This window comes from Homalodisca vitripennis, unplaced genomic scaffold (genome assembly GCF_021130785.1).
Source record: "Homalodisca vitripennis isolate AUS2020 unplaced genomic scaffold, UT_GWSS_2.1 ScUCBcl_60;HRSCAF=873, whole genome shotgun sequence".
Taxonomy (NCBI): Eukaryota; Metazoa; Arthropoda; class Insecta; order Hemiptera; family Cicadellidae; genus Homalodisca; species Homalodisca vitripennis.
Genome location: NW_025776161.1, coordinates 23,823 through 36,238, shown reverse-complemented (window position 1 = coordinate 36,238; position 12,416 = coordinate 23,823). Strand labels below are relative to the sequence as shown.

The following is a 12,416-nucleotide window of genomic DNA, read 5'->3' as shown; positions in this document are numbered from 1 at the left end:
GCAATACTGCATAACATACTCAAGACTTAAAACATATTGGTAAATATATCCATAACTAGCTGTACTTGCATTAGATGCAACAAGACCAAAAATAGAAGTGGGTAACGAAACCGTATTCTAATCTTTTGAGGCTTTATATCCCCATACACTTTTTTTGAACATTAACAGTATCATGGCAATGGTATTACTCATATTATGCGGGCGAAACGCGTTATCCCACACTAAAAATTCATTGTAAATTTAGTATGTTTAAATATATATGATTTTTAACTTTTATTTAAATTTAGTTGAGTTAAACAATAACTGTAGTTTTTTTAAAACATATAAATAAATATTATAACTTATAATGAATTGTCAGGCAATTTAAAATTACAGCTCTTTATGTATTATTGCATATTTGATATTTTATTCACATGTTTGATAAATGTGGTAATTTATAATAAAATGTGTCAATATCAGTAAATAATCTCCACAGCCCCTCGGGAGACGCTGGCGCTGGACGATCTGGAACTACGAAAGGTCAACTTCCCACATACCAAGGCCACGTGGAACTTCATTGAACAGCTTCTAATTCATGCTGCTCCTGGGAGTCCGTCTCAATAGTGATTGGTCTCGGGCCTGTCAACGTCAATACAATACTATGTATCAGCTGTATCCTTGTGTAGAATTAAAAACGAATTATAATCATATAGTAATATACATGTCAATGAATACATATAATTTCAAACAAGACGCTTACTTTAGTATCTTCCAATTTCCGAAACATGAATAAAATTGTCACCAATGCTGGAAATCACTTGTTTACACCTCACAAGCTTACCCATAGACTACACTAGAACATGATTTCAGTACATTTTCATGTATAGTCTAGTAAAAAATTCAAAGATGTTGTAACTGTCATAATATGATTCTGAATACGAGGCACGTAACAGTGAATTATAATTATCTTTGATAAGAATAAATGAGTAGTTATTTATTATTTCCAGGTCAGTTTTTGGGATATATCCTAGAACGTATCACACTGACACACCTCAATGTTTTTCACCATCAAATAATAGAAAGCTAACCAAATCTATGAAATATCAATGTTAATTTTATTTATTAGGTGAGTAGGCATTAGAGTCCGTATGGTAAACTCTAACTAAAACATCTCTATAAAACTATAAAATTATTTACTATTACAGCATAGATGATAAAAATAAAAAAAGGCTTTAAAACCAGTTTAGACATTCATTACATCTAAAAATGGCCTTTAAAATCTGCAAAATGACGTTACGTACACTTTTCTGGCGACAACAAAAACCTCCACTGTTTAGTGTTAAACTAGCACTTAGTGAAAGAATAATATTTGAATTGTTGACTTTAAATATGTTATATCATTCCCTACACTAAATTACAATGACAATTTGAAAATGCTTTATATTTAAGGTGGTACGATGATTTTGGGCTTGGGAAATATATTTTTTACTGAATTCTTAGCTCTTTTTGTATAAAACTTATAAAAAAGAAAACACTCTTTTTGTATCACTGTACTTAAAATTACAGGCATGAAAATTAGGAAAATTAGCCAATTTCTTAATCAGGCCCTTATGAAAACGGTAGAAGATATCTATGAGAAAATGTTATATTATATTTGAGTTGTAGCTTCAAGCTTCAATTTCAAAAACATGTCTAATTTTTATTAATTTAGGAATTAAGTAATTTTGTTTTAAAATTAAACATGCTAAACAAGTGACTTGTAGTTTAAATGTTTTTAAATAAATTAGTTTTTTATTTTAATTAAAAACGTGTAACCTTTTTAAATAGTAACGTTAAATTTGTTTTATTCCAATTACAAAGACATTTTTAAATTTCCATAGCTCAACTTTCTTGTTAGTATTTTGCGTGAATTAAAATGTAGATCAATTCCGTAGTCTGATGTATATAAATAACACAGGAAATACTTTATTTTAAACATTAAAAAACAGTTTTAGATGGTAACAATGTTTGAGATATCCAAGCTGTCTATATCTAAATACAATTACTTTTCATAATGTTTTTAAATGCTTTACGTTATTAATATGTTTTACCGCTTTAATACATTTTTGTACATATTACATTTTGTTAATTTATTTTCAGTAAGTACCGGTTGTGTTTATAACACAAAAAACTGATATGTTTTGGTCGGCTGTTCTTTTAAAACTCACTGTGAGTATTAAGTGAATATGCCACGATGCGAGTTTTTAAGCCAAACTGATAGACTTTTTCAGTGAAATTCTCCCTGCACCATCTCAAGCCAAATATTATTTATCCACACGGCCTTGAATTATAAGCCGCTCCACGTGCGCTTGCGTACTTTTGAGTCGATATACGCCCATTCATCACCAATAATCCTTCACCCGAGGGTTAGTAACTAAAGTCGAGTAATGTTTAGGGCTATCCTTATCGCTTAATTAGTCAATTATCCTTCAGAAGCGCCTTGCATCTAAGTGTGCAAATATCCTCGTACGGCCAGTCGAAGACGTTTACTAGATTTGCCCCTCTTGATATGTTTTAGTAGTAAAAAGTAAATTGAACAATATGAGCAAAGATCCAACATAACGTAATACAAACCATTAAATCAAATTCAGGAAAGCCAGACAAAAATTGTTTGTAGTTTAAATATATTAAAGATTTCTATTTTTGTGTAGAACACGTCCTTTTTCGCATAAATTCCATCAATTGAAATATTTAAAATATAAGTAGTATCAATTTCTAATGGATTATTGCATAGTATAAAATAACACCACAAAACATTTTTTCAGCATTCAAAGTAGGTATAGTCTGAAAAAATATTCTTGCACCATAATCAATGTATATTACATATATATTTTATTATTTTTTAAGATGTTCTTACTTATTTATTTATTTCGTTGCCAAAAACATGTTATAACAACTTTAAATCCCTGTTTGTTTATACCCAAATAATGTAAAAAACTAATGACTAGTAAAAACTATGTTAAATATTACACACATAACAATGAAGCGATACAAAACCAAATTTGTGATAAAAGACTCTGGCCTGAATTTGAGCTCTACGAGCTGCGACTCTCTTGGAACGTTGACGGTAGCAGTAGCAACTACAGGCAATCATCAGTATCAGAAAGCATCCAACCGCTGTCAGGATCCCATACGTTTTATTATGCAACCAAGCTACAACATAAAAAAAACTCATTAATGGAAGCAGAAACATCTAAATGCCATCCTGATGTACATCAGTGTCCATGGTACAACAACAGAATAATCAACACTTGAACTAGGAAAAACACGCACAAACCGTCAAACATACTTATTAGCAAAATATCCTCCCTGAGATAAACATGCTGCATCACCTCAACTATTGCTTGACTCAAAACGAAAACAAAATACAAAAATCATCACGCTTAATCGTTTAAGTTACGTAGGCACAAAATACATTAATTCTGACAGAAATCATAATCAAACATACAAAAACTACTTACTTATAATAACAACAACAAACGTATACATTGCAGTGTTACGCGTTTACTGTAGTTACTGTATTCTAAAGCGCAACCATAGTTTTAATTACTTAAGATAGAAGAAACACACAGATCGTCCAAGTAACAAAGGACCTATCTAATCTCATTTTGATAAACAAAGTGTAAGACCATATTCAATACAAAAAAATTGACAATAATTGATACAATATTTTGATTGATAAGTTTCAATTAGCCTCTATAAAATGTCTTTTTAGCTCTATGACCCAACGCCGTTTGTTTCCATCCAGAACAACGCGATTACGTATAATACATTCAAACTGTTGAGACCCTCGATCATAATTTACAGGAATAAATATGACCTTCAATAATTATATTTCTTGTCTAAACACTTTTAAATATGTTTCATGAGGTAAATGTCTAATATAAAGCAGATTATTTGTATTTTAGTTTCATATATTTAGTTTTGTAATTAGTTATAATGACGAATGTTCTACTCTGCCAAAAAAAAAAAACAGATTGATTAATATAATCTCCTGATGAATTTCCTAAAATGAAGTTTGCATTGCTTCTAGTAATGGGATCTTAAGGACGAGTAAGGTTGGATGGGGTTAAGAGCCGCCTCTTTCAAGATCACGTAAGAACGGAAAACGAGCTCAATCTCAGTCATATCACCTTAGAAGAATGGGAGGATAGCTGTGTCCCAGCCTCTTCGACCACATTTCCTAATGTTTAGGCATTAAAACGCCTTTGAAATTAAAGGAACCCACACACTGTGACAGGCATCTCCTGCAATAAACCAGACCTATCTACTAGGCCTTGTTACACCATTATTTATACATTTGTGGTAACCGATGTGCCAGTTCTGGACGTCTATCTGGGCGGTAGCCCAGTTTTAAAATAACACATCGATGTTTCTTGTATCCAGTATTGGTTCTAGTGGTAGTATAAACCAGCCAGAAGTGAATCCTCCTGCGGAGAATCGAGGTTTACTGAAACATACAGGTTGTCCCAAACAACCCCTCCACTATTTTTTTTTGTAAGGAGAACGGTATTTGCTAGAACCACGAAATACATTTTAGACCTACTAAATAAGCTATTGACTATCTTATAAAATCTATTCTAACTGTTCCAATATACAGGGTTCACGCAATCAGATGTCCTGAGTACGAATCTTCAAATATTCAAAATAGTGTAATATATATATATATATATTATGTAAAGCTATTAATCAAAACACTTTTTAATGCAAATTGTTTAGTGGATCCATTTTTTGCATTTGGAATAAGGATTGTATCTAAAATTCAGCACCACTTTTATATTACATATACGAGTAAGTGGTGCTGGATGTGAAACTGAGTGCGGGAAGTAAACAGGGGGGGGGAGGGGGGTTCTACTGACGAATATCTCATATTCAGCCAGAATAATCACCATTGTTTCCAGATAAAGCCTCAACGCATAGATGTAGATCTTAAACTTGAAGTTGAATTACGAATATTTCAGGAATATGATTGTCTAAACAACGCACGTTTTGAAGACGTGTTACCGTTCGTGACTCTGACTGAATAAGCCAAAAATTAATGTTACTGCTAATCTTTGCAATTATATGGTAGTAATTTCCCATTTGCATTGCCTTTCAGTTTAATCTATACTTTCAGTTTGGGATAAAACAGAAAACAGTGTTCTTTGGTAGCCATGTTGAAACTGTTTTAGATATGGCGAAATGTGATTTTAATAATCTTGCCTATTGGGATATCGCTTGAAAGGCATTGTTATGTAGAATAATAAATTGAACCGAACATAATGATAACAAAAACGGTAATTTGAGGATGGGGAAAATAGGAAACCTAAAATAACGTTTAAAGTATTTGGCTTAAAACAGATTTAAAATAATTCATCACCTGAATTCACTATCATACTATACTAATAAATATAAATTATATTAAAATTCGGATTTTACTCAAATATAAGGTATATATGTTTATCATAACTATTTATTTTATACTGATAATTTTAAGTTATTTAATGTTTATAACTTCATATGTTGCTAATCCATTAATTATTCATAATTTAGTCTAAATATTAATTAAAGAGTGATCCTTTGAAATATTCTCAAATTAAATAGTAAATTACAAATTTACTAACCATACTTTAATTTTTCTTCATTTATATTAATTCAGTATAATAATAAATTAGAATAGGTTATCTTGTACACGTTGAATTTCCTATTTTAAAATGTCATTAAACATAATCTAATAGTTGGTCATCTCATAATAAGATCAAAAATAAAATTGTTTATTAAATTAGTTAAAGAAAATAATTAAATATATAATAAAGTTTCAATAAAATTTTTAATTATTAAAATGATATTATTTACTAGAGAATGAGATTTACAATAAATTTCCCTTCATTTTGTAAATCATTAATTCAGTTCACTAAAACTTACCCTCTGAGTGTTTGTTGATGTAATCCATGTTAAAGACCAGGTTGTAGAGGTAATGCTGCAGGTGACTGTATGGACTGGATTGAGTGGAGTCAAGGGTGTGACTAGGCGCCCTGGAACATGTCGTTAAAGCGATAGTAATAAGCTAAGTAAACAGTGTAAATGGGGAAGCAATACGTGTAAAATTTCTACAAATGGGCTTACAGAGCAATAAGTAATCTGGTGTAATAAAAATTATTATTTTGTTTCATAATATATCGTGAGAAAAAGTTTATTCAAATACAAAATTAACTTGTTTGATAATACCAACTATAACCTTTGTATAATAATTATACAAGTAAACAATAATGAGTGTTAAGAGCTTATAATTAATTAGAATAAAAGTCTGCAGTATTAAACCAGCATCAATACATTAAAAAAGATGTCCATTTGAACACTCCTCATAGACGTGTACATACGGAGTCGTTAACTAATGTCTATAAATACCAGACTGAAATGAGTCAGCATACGAGAACCAACGCCCAACATCTGTTCTCAATAAAAGCAGGAACATTAGAAATCCGAGATAGCAGTACCTGTATGATGACGTCACTGACTATGCTACTTTGTATGGTAGCAAAAGGGTAGAGTTTTTTAAACCGCGTTATTAACATCGATTAGGGATGTATTACAAGTTACTGTATTAGCTACCATCCACGTCGTATCGCTTGGAAAAACCTGTTCTGTGATGGACAAAATTTGGGGTAAATAGCTAAAACGCAAAATAATTTAGTAAAACTAAAAGAGCTAGGCTGTGAAAGAATAATATTTAGGATGAGGATCGCAAAGTAGGAGAGGTTAATTGGTAATTTGCTTGGAGTCTAATAAAAATGTATTTGTAGTACGAACAATTCAATTAGTTTATTTCACTTAGATTTACTGATTTTGAGTGTGCTGGTTTCTTATAGATATACTAGTACCGGTGACTAAGAAGGAGACTCATAATGAAATCTCCTGAACCTAAAGAGGTCCACAAAGTGGAAATTCCAGAAGTCACATTGCAGACCATGGCTGTTTATGGCCTGGTTCAAAGGATATGCGTCGTTGAGACACGACACATGCACATGACACACCTTATTTCACATTTAACACTCCAAAAACACTCATTTTTGTAAAAAGTTCATATAAGTTCATGTAAAATCCCAGATAGTTCGCTGTATTCGTAGGTCATCAGGAACTGAAGGGGTCATGTTGACGAATGGATACGGCGAGATGGGGATGTCCGGAGTGGCAGAGGGACGGTCTGAGGCTTAGAAGTTCAAAGTTGGACAACACATGTTCATAGATACATTACTATTACAGAGATTAACTAACAATGCTTAATCGAAAAAATTAATTAAAATAGTTGTACTTTGTTTCTTAAGAAACTCCCATATTAATTGTTTTGTAAATGGACATAAAAAACCTACAGAGGACAATGTTTGTATGACCAAACAAAATGTCAACCCCTGTAAATGAGGTAGTTTGGGAGTAAGTCTAAATGTTTAAATAGGAAACCCTATCAAGTGAATTCTCGTTTTAAATATAGATATAAAGAGGAATGGCGCAAAATAAAGATGTCCAATGCTGCCCATCCGATTTAATGGCTAATTGAATGGGATTTGTTCTTAAACTCTTTCTATATTAAATCACTCATGGTAAAAATATTAAAAAAATAAAATTAATTTCACTTAGATTATGTGCTCAAAACGGCTTCCAATAGGTTGTTGACACAAATTAAGCCTGGATCCAAATTATGCCTTAAACTCAAAATCTATAATTCCGGAAGGGCTGAGATTTGTCATACGTGACAAATTTTGGGTTGATCATATAAATATTCTCGAAAGTAAATCTCTTTATTTCCATTCATATAGAATTAGTAGAGGAAGGAATGGGGCTTTATAAAGATTATATACATGTACATATTTTACTGGTTTAACACACCCCACCATTGCCACATTAATTGTGACTTTAATAATTTATCAAATTAGTTGTAAATTTTGAAACAAGCAATTCATTGCTCAAACATCTAATCATCTTAGAGTCATGATAATAGAGCACAGATTTGTTATATTTCATAATCATAAAGCGAAATGGCTAAATATGCTGCTGGACACAAAACAGACAAAATTAAAAATGTTATGAACTTAAAGGAATCAACAAAGTCTTCCTTTGATATAAATAAAATGTAATGGATTGAAGTTCAAATATCTAGAATAAGCCCATCTGTTAATTCTTATATATATAAGACATAATAAATATAAATAAAATATTATATATATATATATATAATAAATATAAATAAAATATATATATATATAATAAATATAAATAAAATATTATATATATATATAATAAATATAAATAAAATATTATATTTTTTTTATATATATAAAATTATACCCGATTGTATTAAATTTAAGGAATATGTACGTTTCAAAATGTATATCTGTGCGACTAGAGCTTGTTTGTAATGATTGTTATACACATTTACTGTTATTTATGCTTTTAAAATTTTTCTATAAAATCGTACAAAAATGAGAAATATATAATCTACTTTTATTACTTATAAATAAAATTCAAATTATTTTTTTATTTCTGTGAACTTAAATTAGAAATACATGTGAGAAACGTCCACAATGAGAGACTTGTTGTATTTATTATTTGTTTATGTATTACTTAATATTTTATTTATAACACATTACGCAAATGACATGAGTGATTTTCCCTTTATGAATGTCGTTCAGTTTCCAAACCGTTTGTTACGTATAAAATTTTATCTGTATCAAACATTTTAATTTTAAAACTTACAAATTATTTCTATCTTACCATTTTAAACAAACATATATGATAACCTTAAAAATAAATATTAAAAGTTTTATATGGTCTCAAAAGTGATAAATAAACCTAGTCTTTTATTCCATTTATAAAAGTAATAAACATTACAGGTGTACAAAGAAAGTTTAATGAATATCAACACATGAAACATAAAATCTTATTCATTATATAAAATAAAATTTCTATATTTATTAGGTGTACAAAATTAAAATAAAATAAACAATTTAATGAAATTTGCATAAGTCTACGTGAAAATTGTAATACCTTTTAGCTTAACTAGTGTTTTGGAATAAATATCCTGATGTTATAGTATTGAGAGAGAATATATATTAAAGATTCATATTTATACTATTTGCCAAAATGTAGATTAATATTTATCCGTAACAATTGATATATGTTGGAATGGTTTATAACATTTGTCAGAAATTATGTACCCCATAATCAATTAACAAATATTTTACTTGCAGATATCAAATTACATTGAGATGAGAGTTAAGGGTAACTAATTTTATTTGTGCATTATTGCGACCCATAAGCATCTTTAGAAGATAGTTCAAGTACTATACATTATAATCAAGATTACATTATTCAAAAAAATATTATATGTCGAATAATTATTATTAATGGGTGATTTCAATGCTAGTATTTTGAATAATAGTTCCTCTGTGGAAAGTTACAAAATGTTAAGGGGAAGTTGTAATATAAAATCTATAATAAATACTCCGACAAGACTCACTATAATCAATAAGTTGTATTCATGATGATATTACGAAGATATTACATAAAAATCTAATTACTTACGGAGCAACTGTTGACGTTGACATGCTAAGAGATCACAATAAGAACTGGAAGGAGCTTGTACTGAGTGAGGCCCCAGACAGAACAATCGAGGCTTATCAGCTATGTGAGGTAGTAACGCTCACTTACCAAATAACTATAAAACTGGTCGGTTCTATTGTTCACGATTGCTTAGCCGTTTCTGACGTTCATTACCACCTACAAGCAAATGCTGGGAGTAGTTTTAAACTGAGTCACCACATAGCAGCACTGTAATGAGGCAAATTTACTTTTTGTTTATCCTTTATCCTAACAATTATAATATAAACTTTTATGTGAATTTATATTTAAAAAGGTAAATTTCGAATTTATATAAAACCCAGGTAGGTACTTTTAGGTAATAGTTTCTTATGACTTTCAGCTTTCTTAATTAAGTTCATTTCACAACAAAGTATTTAATTTCTCTGAAAAAGTTCACAGTGCGCGGCGCGTCATCACCACTTACCCCCCTCACTAGAGGTCGCTGCCTTAGGAACCACAGGGTGTTCCTTATTCAGTGTATAGTCACGGTAGCTGTGCAGAATAATTACCCCCAAGTTTCAAGGGAGTGCTTACTCAGTACATTGATATGGTAACCGCGCTGATTTATTTTTCATGCATTTTTATGTATTTCACCGTTAATGCTACAAAAGTAAAACACTTCTGTGTTGGAGGTTGGAGTATTTCTAATTAATAAAGTTTGAAAAAAGAAAACATTTGTTTCGTCACGAGTTATAGTAATAAAATCATCAAATTTATTATTTTTATAAATAATGCAAAAAGAGTTTTTATTTCTTAATTACTTAAAGCCGCTACATATCTTTATTGCGTATTTTTGATAATTGATTAGATATAATTATCATATTTTTATAAGGGCATTTAAAATTACCAATATAACGAATTAATTTTGGCATGATAATGTTTAGCAGCTTATTTGTTATATATATTAAAATCATACAAAATTAAATATTAAATCGATCTAAAATTGAAGTTAGTCATTTTCCAGTTGATAGCTGAGCCGGTTCAAAGTCTTGAGCCCAGTTATCTCCCCGGCTCATGTATGAGTGTATTTATATAGTACATGTAAGTGTTTGTTCGTTGTGGCTGCAGAAGGCACTGACTGTACTGTTTCAGAGCGTTTTGCACATCCTCTTCAGAGTGGCAAGGAACTTCTGAAATTCTTGTGTGTTAATAGAAGAACTTGTAGTAAATTTTTGTCATTTCAAGTTTTTTTCCTTTTAAAATTTTTCACTAGATAGGAACTCAGCCAGCTCAAATACTTATGTATTAGCCTATTTTCCCAAACTTTTCTTGTATAGTTTTGGTCACTCAAATTCCTATCAGATACTCTGCACAACCCCTGATCAATGTGTGAAGGGGTTAGAGCTTCATTAATGTTGACTTGCTCTTAAGAGCAACAAATTCGCTATCCCATAACTTATTATTACTACTAAAAAATGTCACCAGACAGCTTATTAAAACCCGGTCATATACTTCACTTAAACTAGATATTAAAAAAGGTGGGAGTTCGAAATCGTCTAATTTATTACACTACCTTTTGAAATCTGTGTGATAATTTTTTCAACAGGAATGGAATTTGACATTGCCTAAAGAAGATGAAATTCATTTTCGTTCAGTAATTAATATTCATTTACTACAGGCTTTTATTGCACTGTTGTATAGGCAGGACCCATGTCATTTAAGACATGATCGCAATAGTAGAAATACAGCGGGTGTAAACTTGAGCGAGACAAAAGTGATAACGAGAAGCTGTCTTGACCAGAGGCAGTAACGCGAACAAACCAGTACACAACGGTCAACTGGTCCGTACTCTTTTGTCTTCATCCTTTGACTATCCGCCTAGGTTACCTTTAATGAATTTATATAGTGTTACGTGTTTGTGTAGGACAGCACTATGTTTTTAATTTATTTTAGTGTTCGTTTACCTCTCCCGTAGTCGTGGGAAACGCGTCATCATGCTTAATAACGTATTGAATTGCTTCAAGCTCCAAGTACATAATACCAAATTTAAGTAAAGCAAGGCTGTAAAGTTACGATTCAACATTAATTCCACTCCCCATTACTACTCGGGTTTATTGCGTCATTATGTATCCCTGGGGTGGTACCCCTGGTCCTACACAGTAAGCAGGACATCTACGATGTTCCGGGTTTTTGGAGCATTAAGGAAATTTCTGCTCTAGAAAATACTAATTGAATTTAATTAAAGAAAATTTAAACGTGATCTGGCCAACTTCTACGTAATCCGAAACAAGGTTAATTAAGAGGTGCTCAGAGTAATACCAGCGCGTTTCTTTTCTTCATCACGGAAGTGCCGAACCTTATCAACAAGCTCTATATCTTCTTAACACAAGATCTGATAGCAGATTCGGTAGAGTGGTAGCGTTATGCCCCGGAGGTCAATCGATCGGTTCAAGTTCACTGCAATTACTCTTTTGCCTGGGAAGAAACTGCAGTGCCTTAATAAAAACTGAATCGAAAATAACATATGTGACAGTGTGCAACGAAAAGCAGAGTGGAGAGCACCTGGTTACTATGCACTCCCTCTCGTCACCGGAGGTTCAGCCTACGACAGCCCGCCTCACTTGTGGCGCCTACTGCTCGTAAATCGTCTGCACCACTTGCAACATACACCTCATGTGCCAGCTCCTCGCCTATCACGGACCCTCCAGTATCCACCGTTTTTCTATCAACCCCATCAACATCACCGGTAGACTCAGTATTGGAAATTAACCGACTAAAGCAGGACAGTGCATCTCATAGAATTGAATAAGAGATGTGGCCGAACCATAACGATTGGACTCAGT

General features: G+C 31.5%; 1 protein-coding gene across 1 annotated transcript; it reads right to left on the bottom strand.

Annotated features, from left to right (window-relative positions):
• Positions 1-391: 391 nt before the first annotated feature.
• On the bottom strand, positions 392-9,666 carry LOC124370170. The gene is made up of 4 exons (XM_046828464.1): positions 9,577-9,666; positions 5,923-6,032; positions 3,016-3,171; positions 392-618 (listed from the first exon to the last, which is right to left on the bottom strand). The coding sequence occupies exons 1-4, from the start codon at positions 9,597-9,599 to the stop codon at positions 554-556; spliced, it is 354 nt and encodes a 117-aa protein (XP_046684420.1). The 5' UTR covers positions 9,600-9,666; the 3' UTR covers positions 392-553.
• Between the last annotated feature and the right edge of the window lie 2,750 nt (positions 9,667-12,416).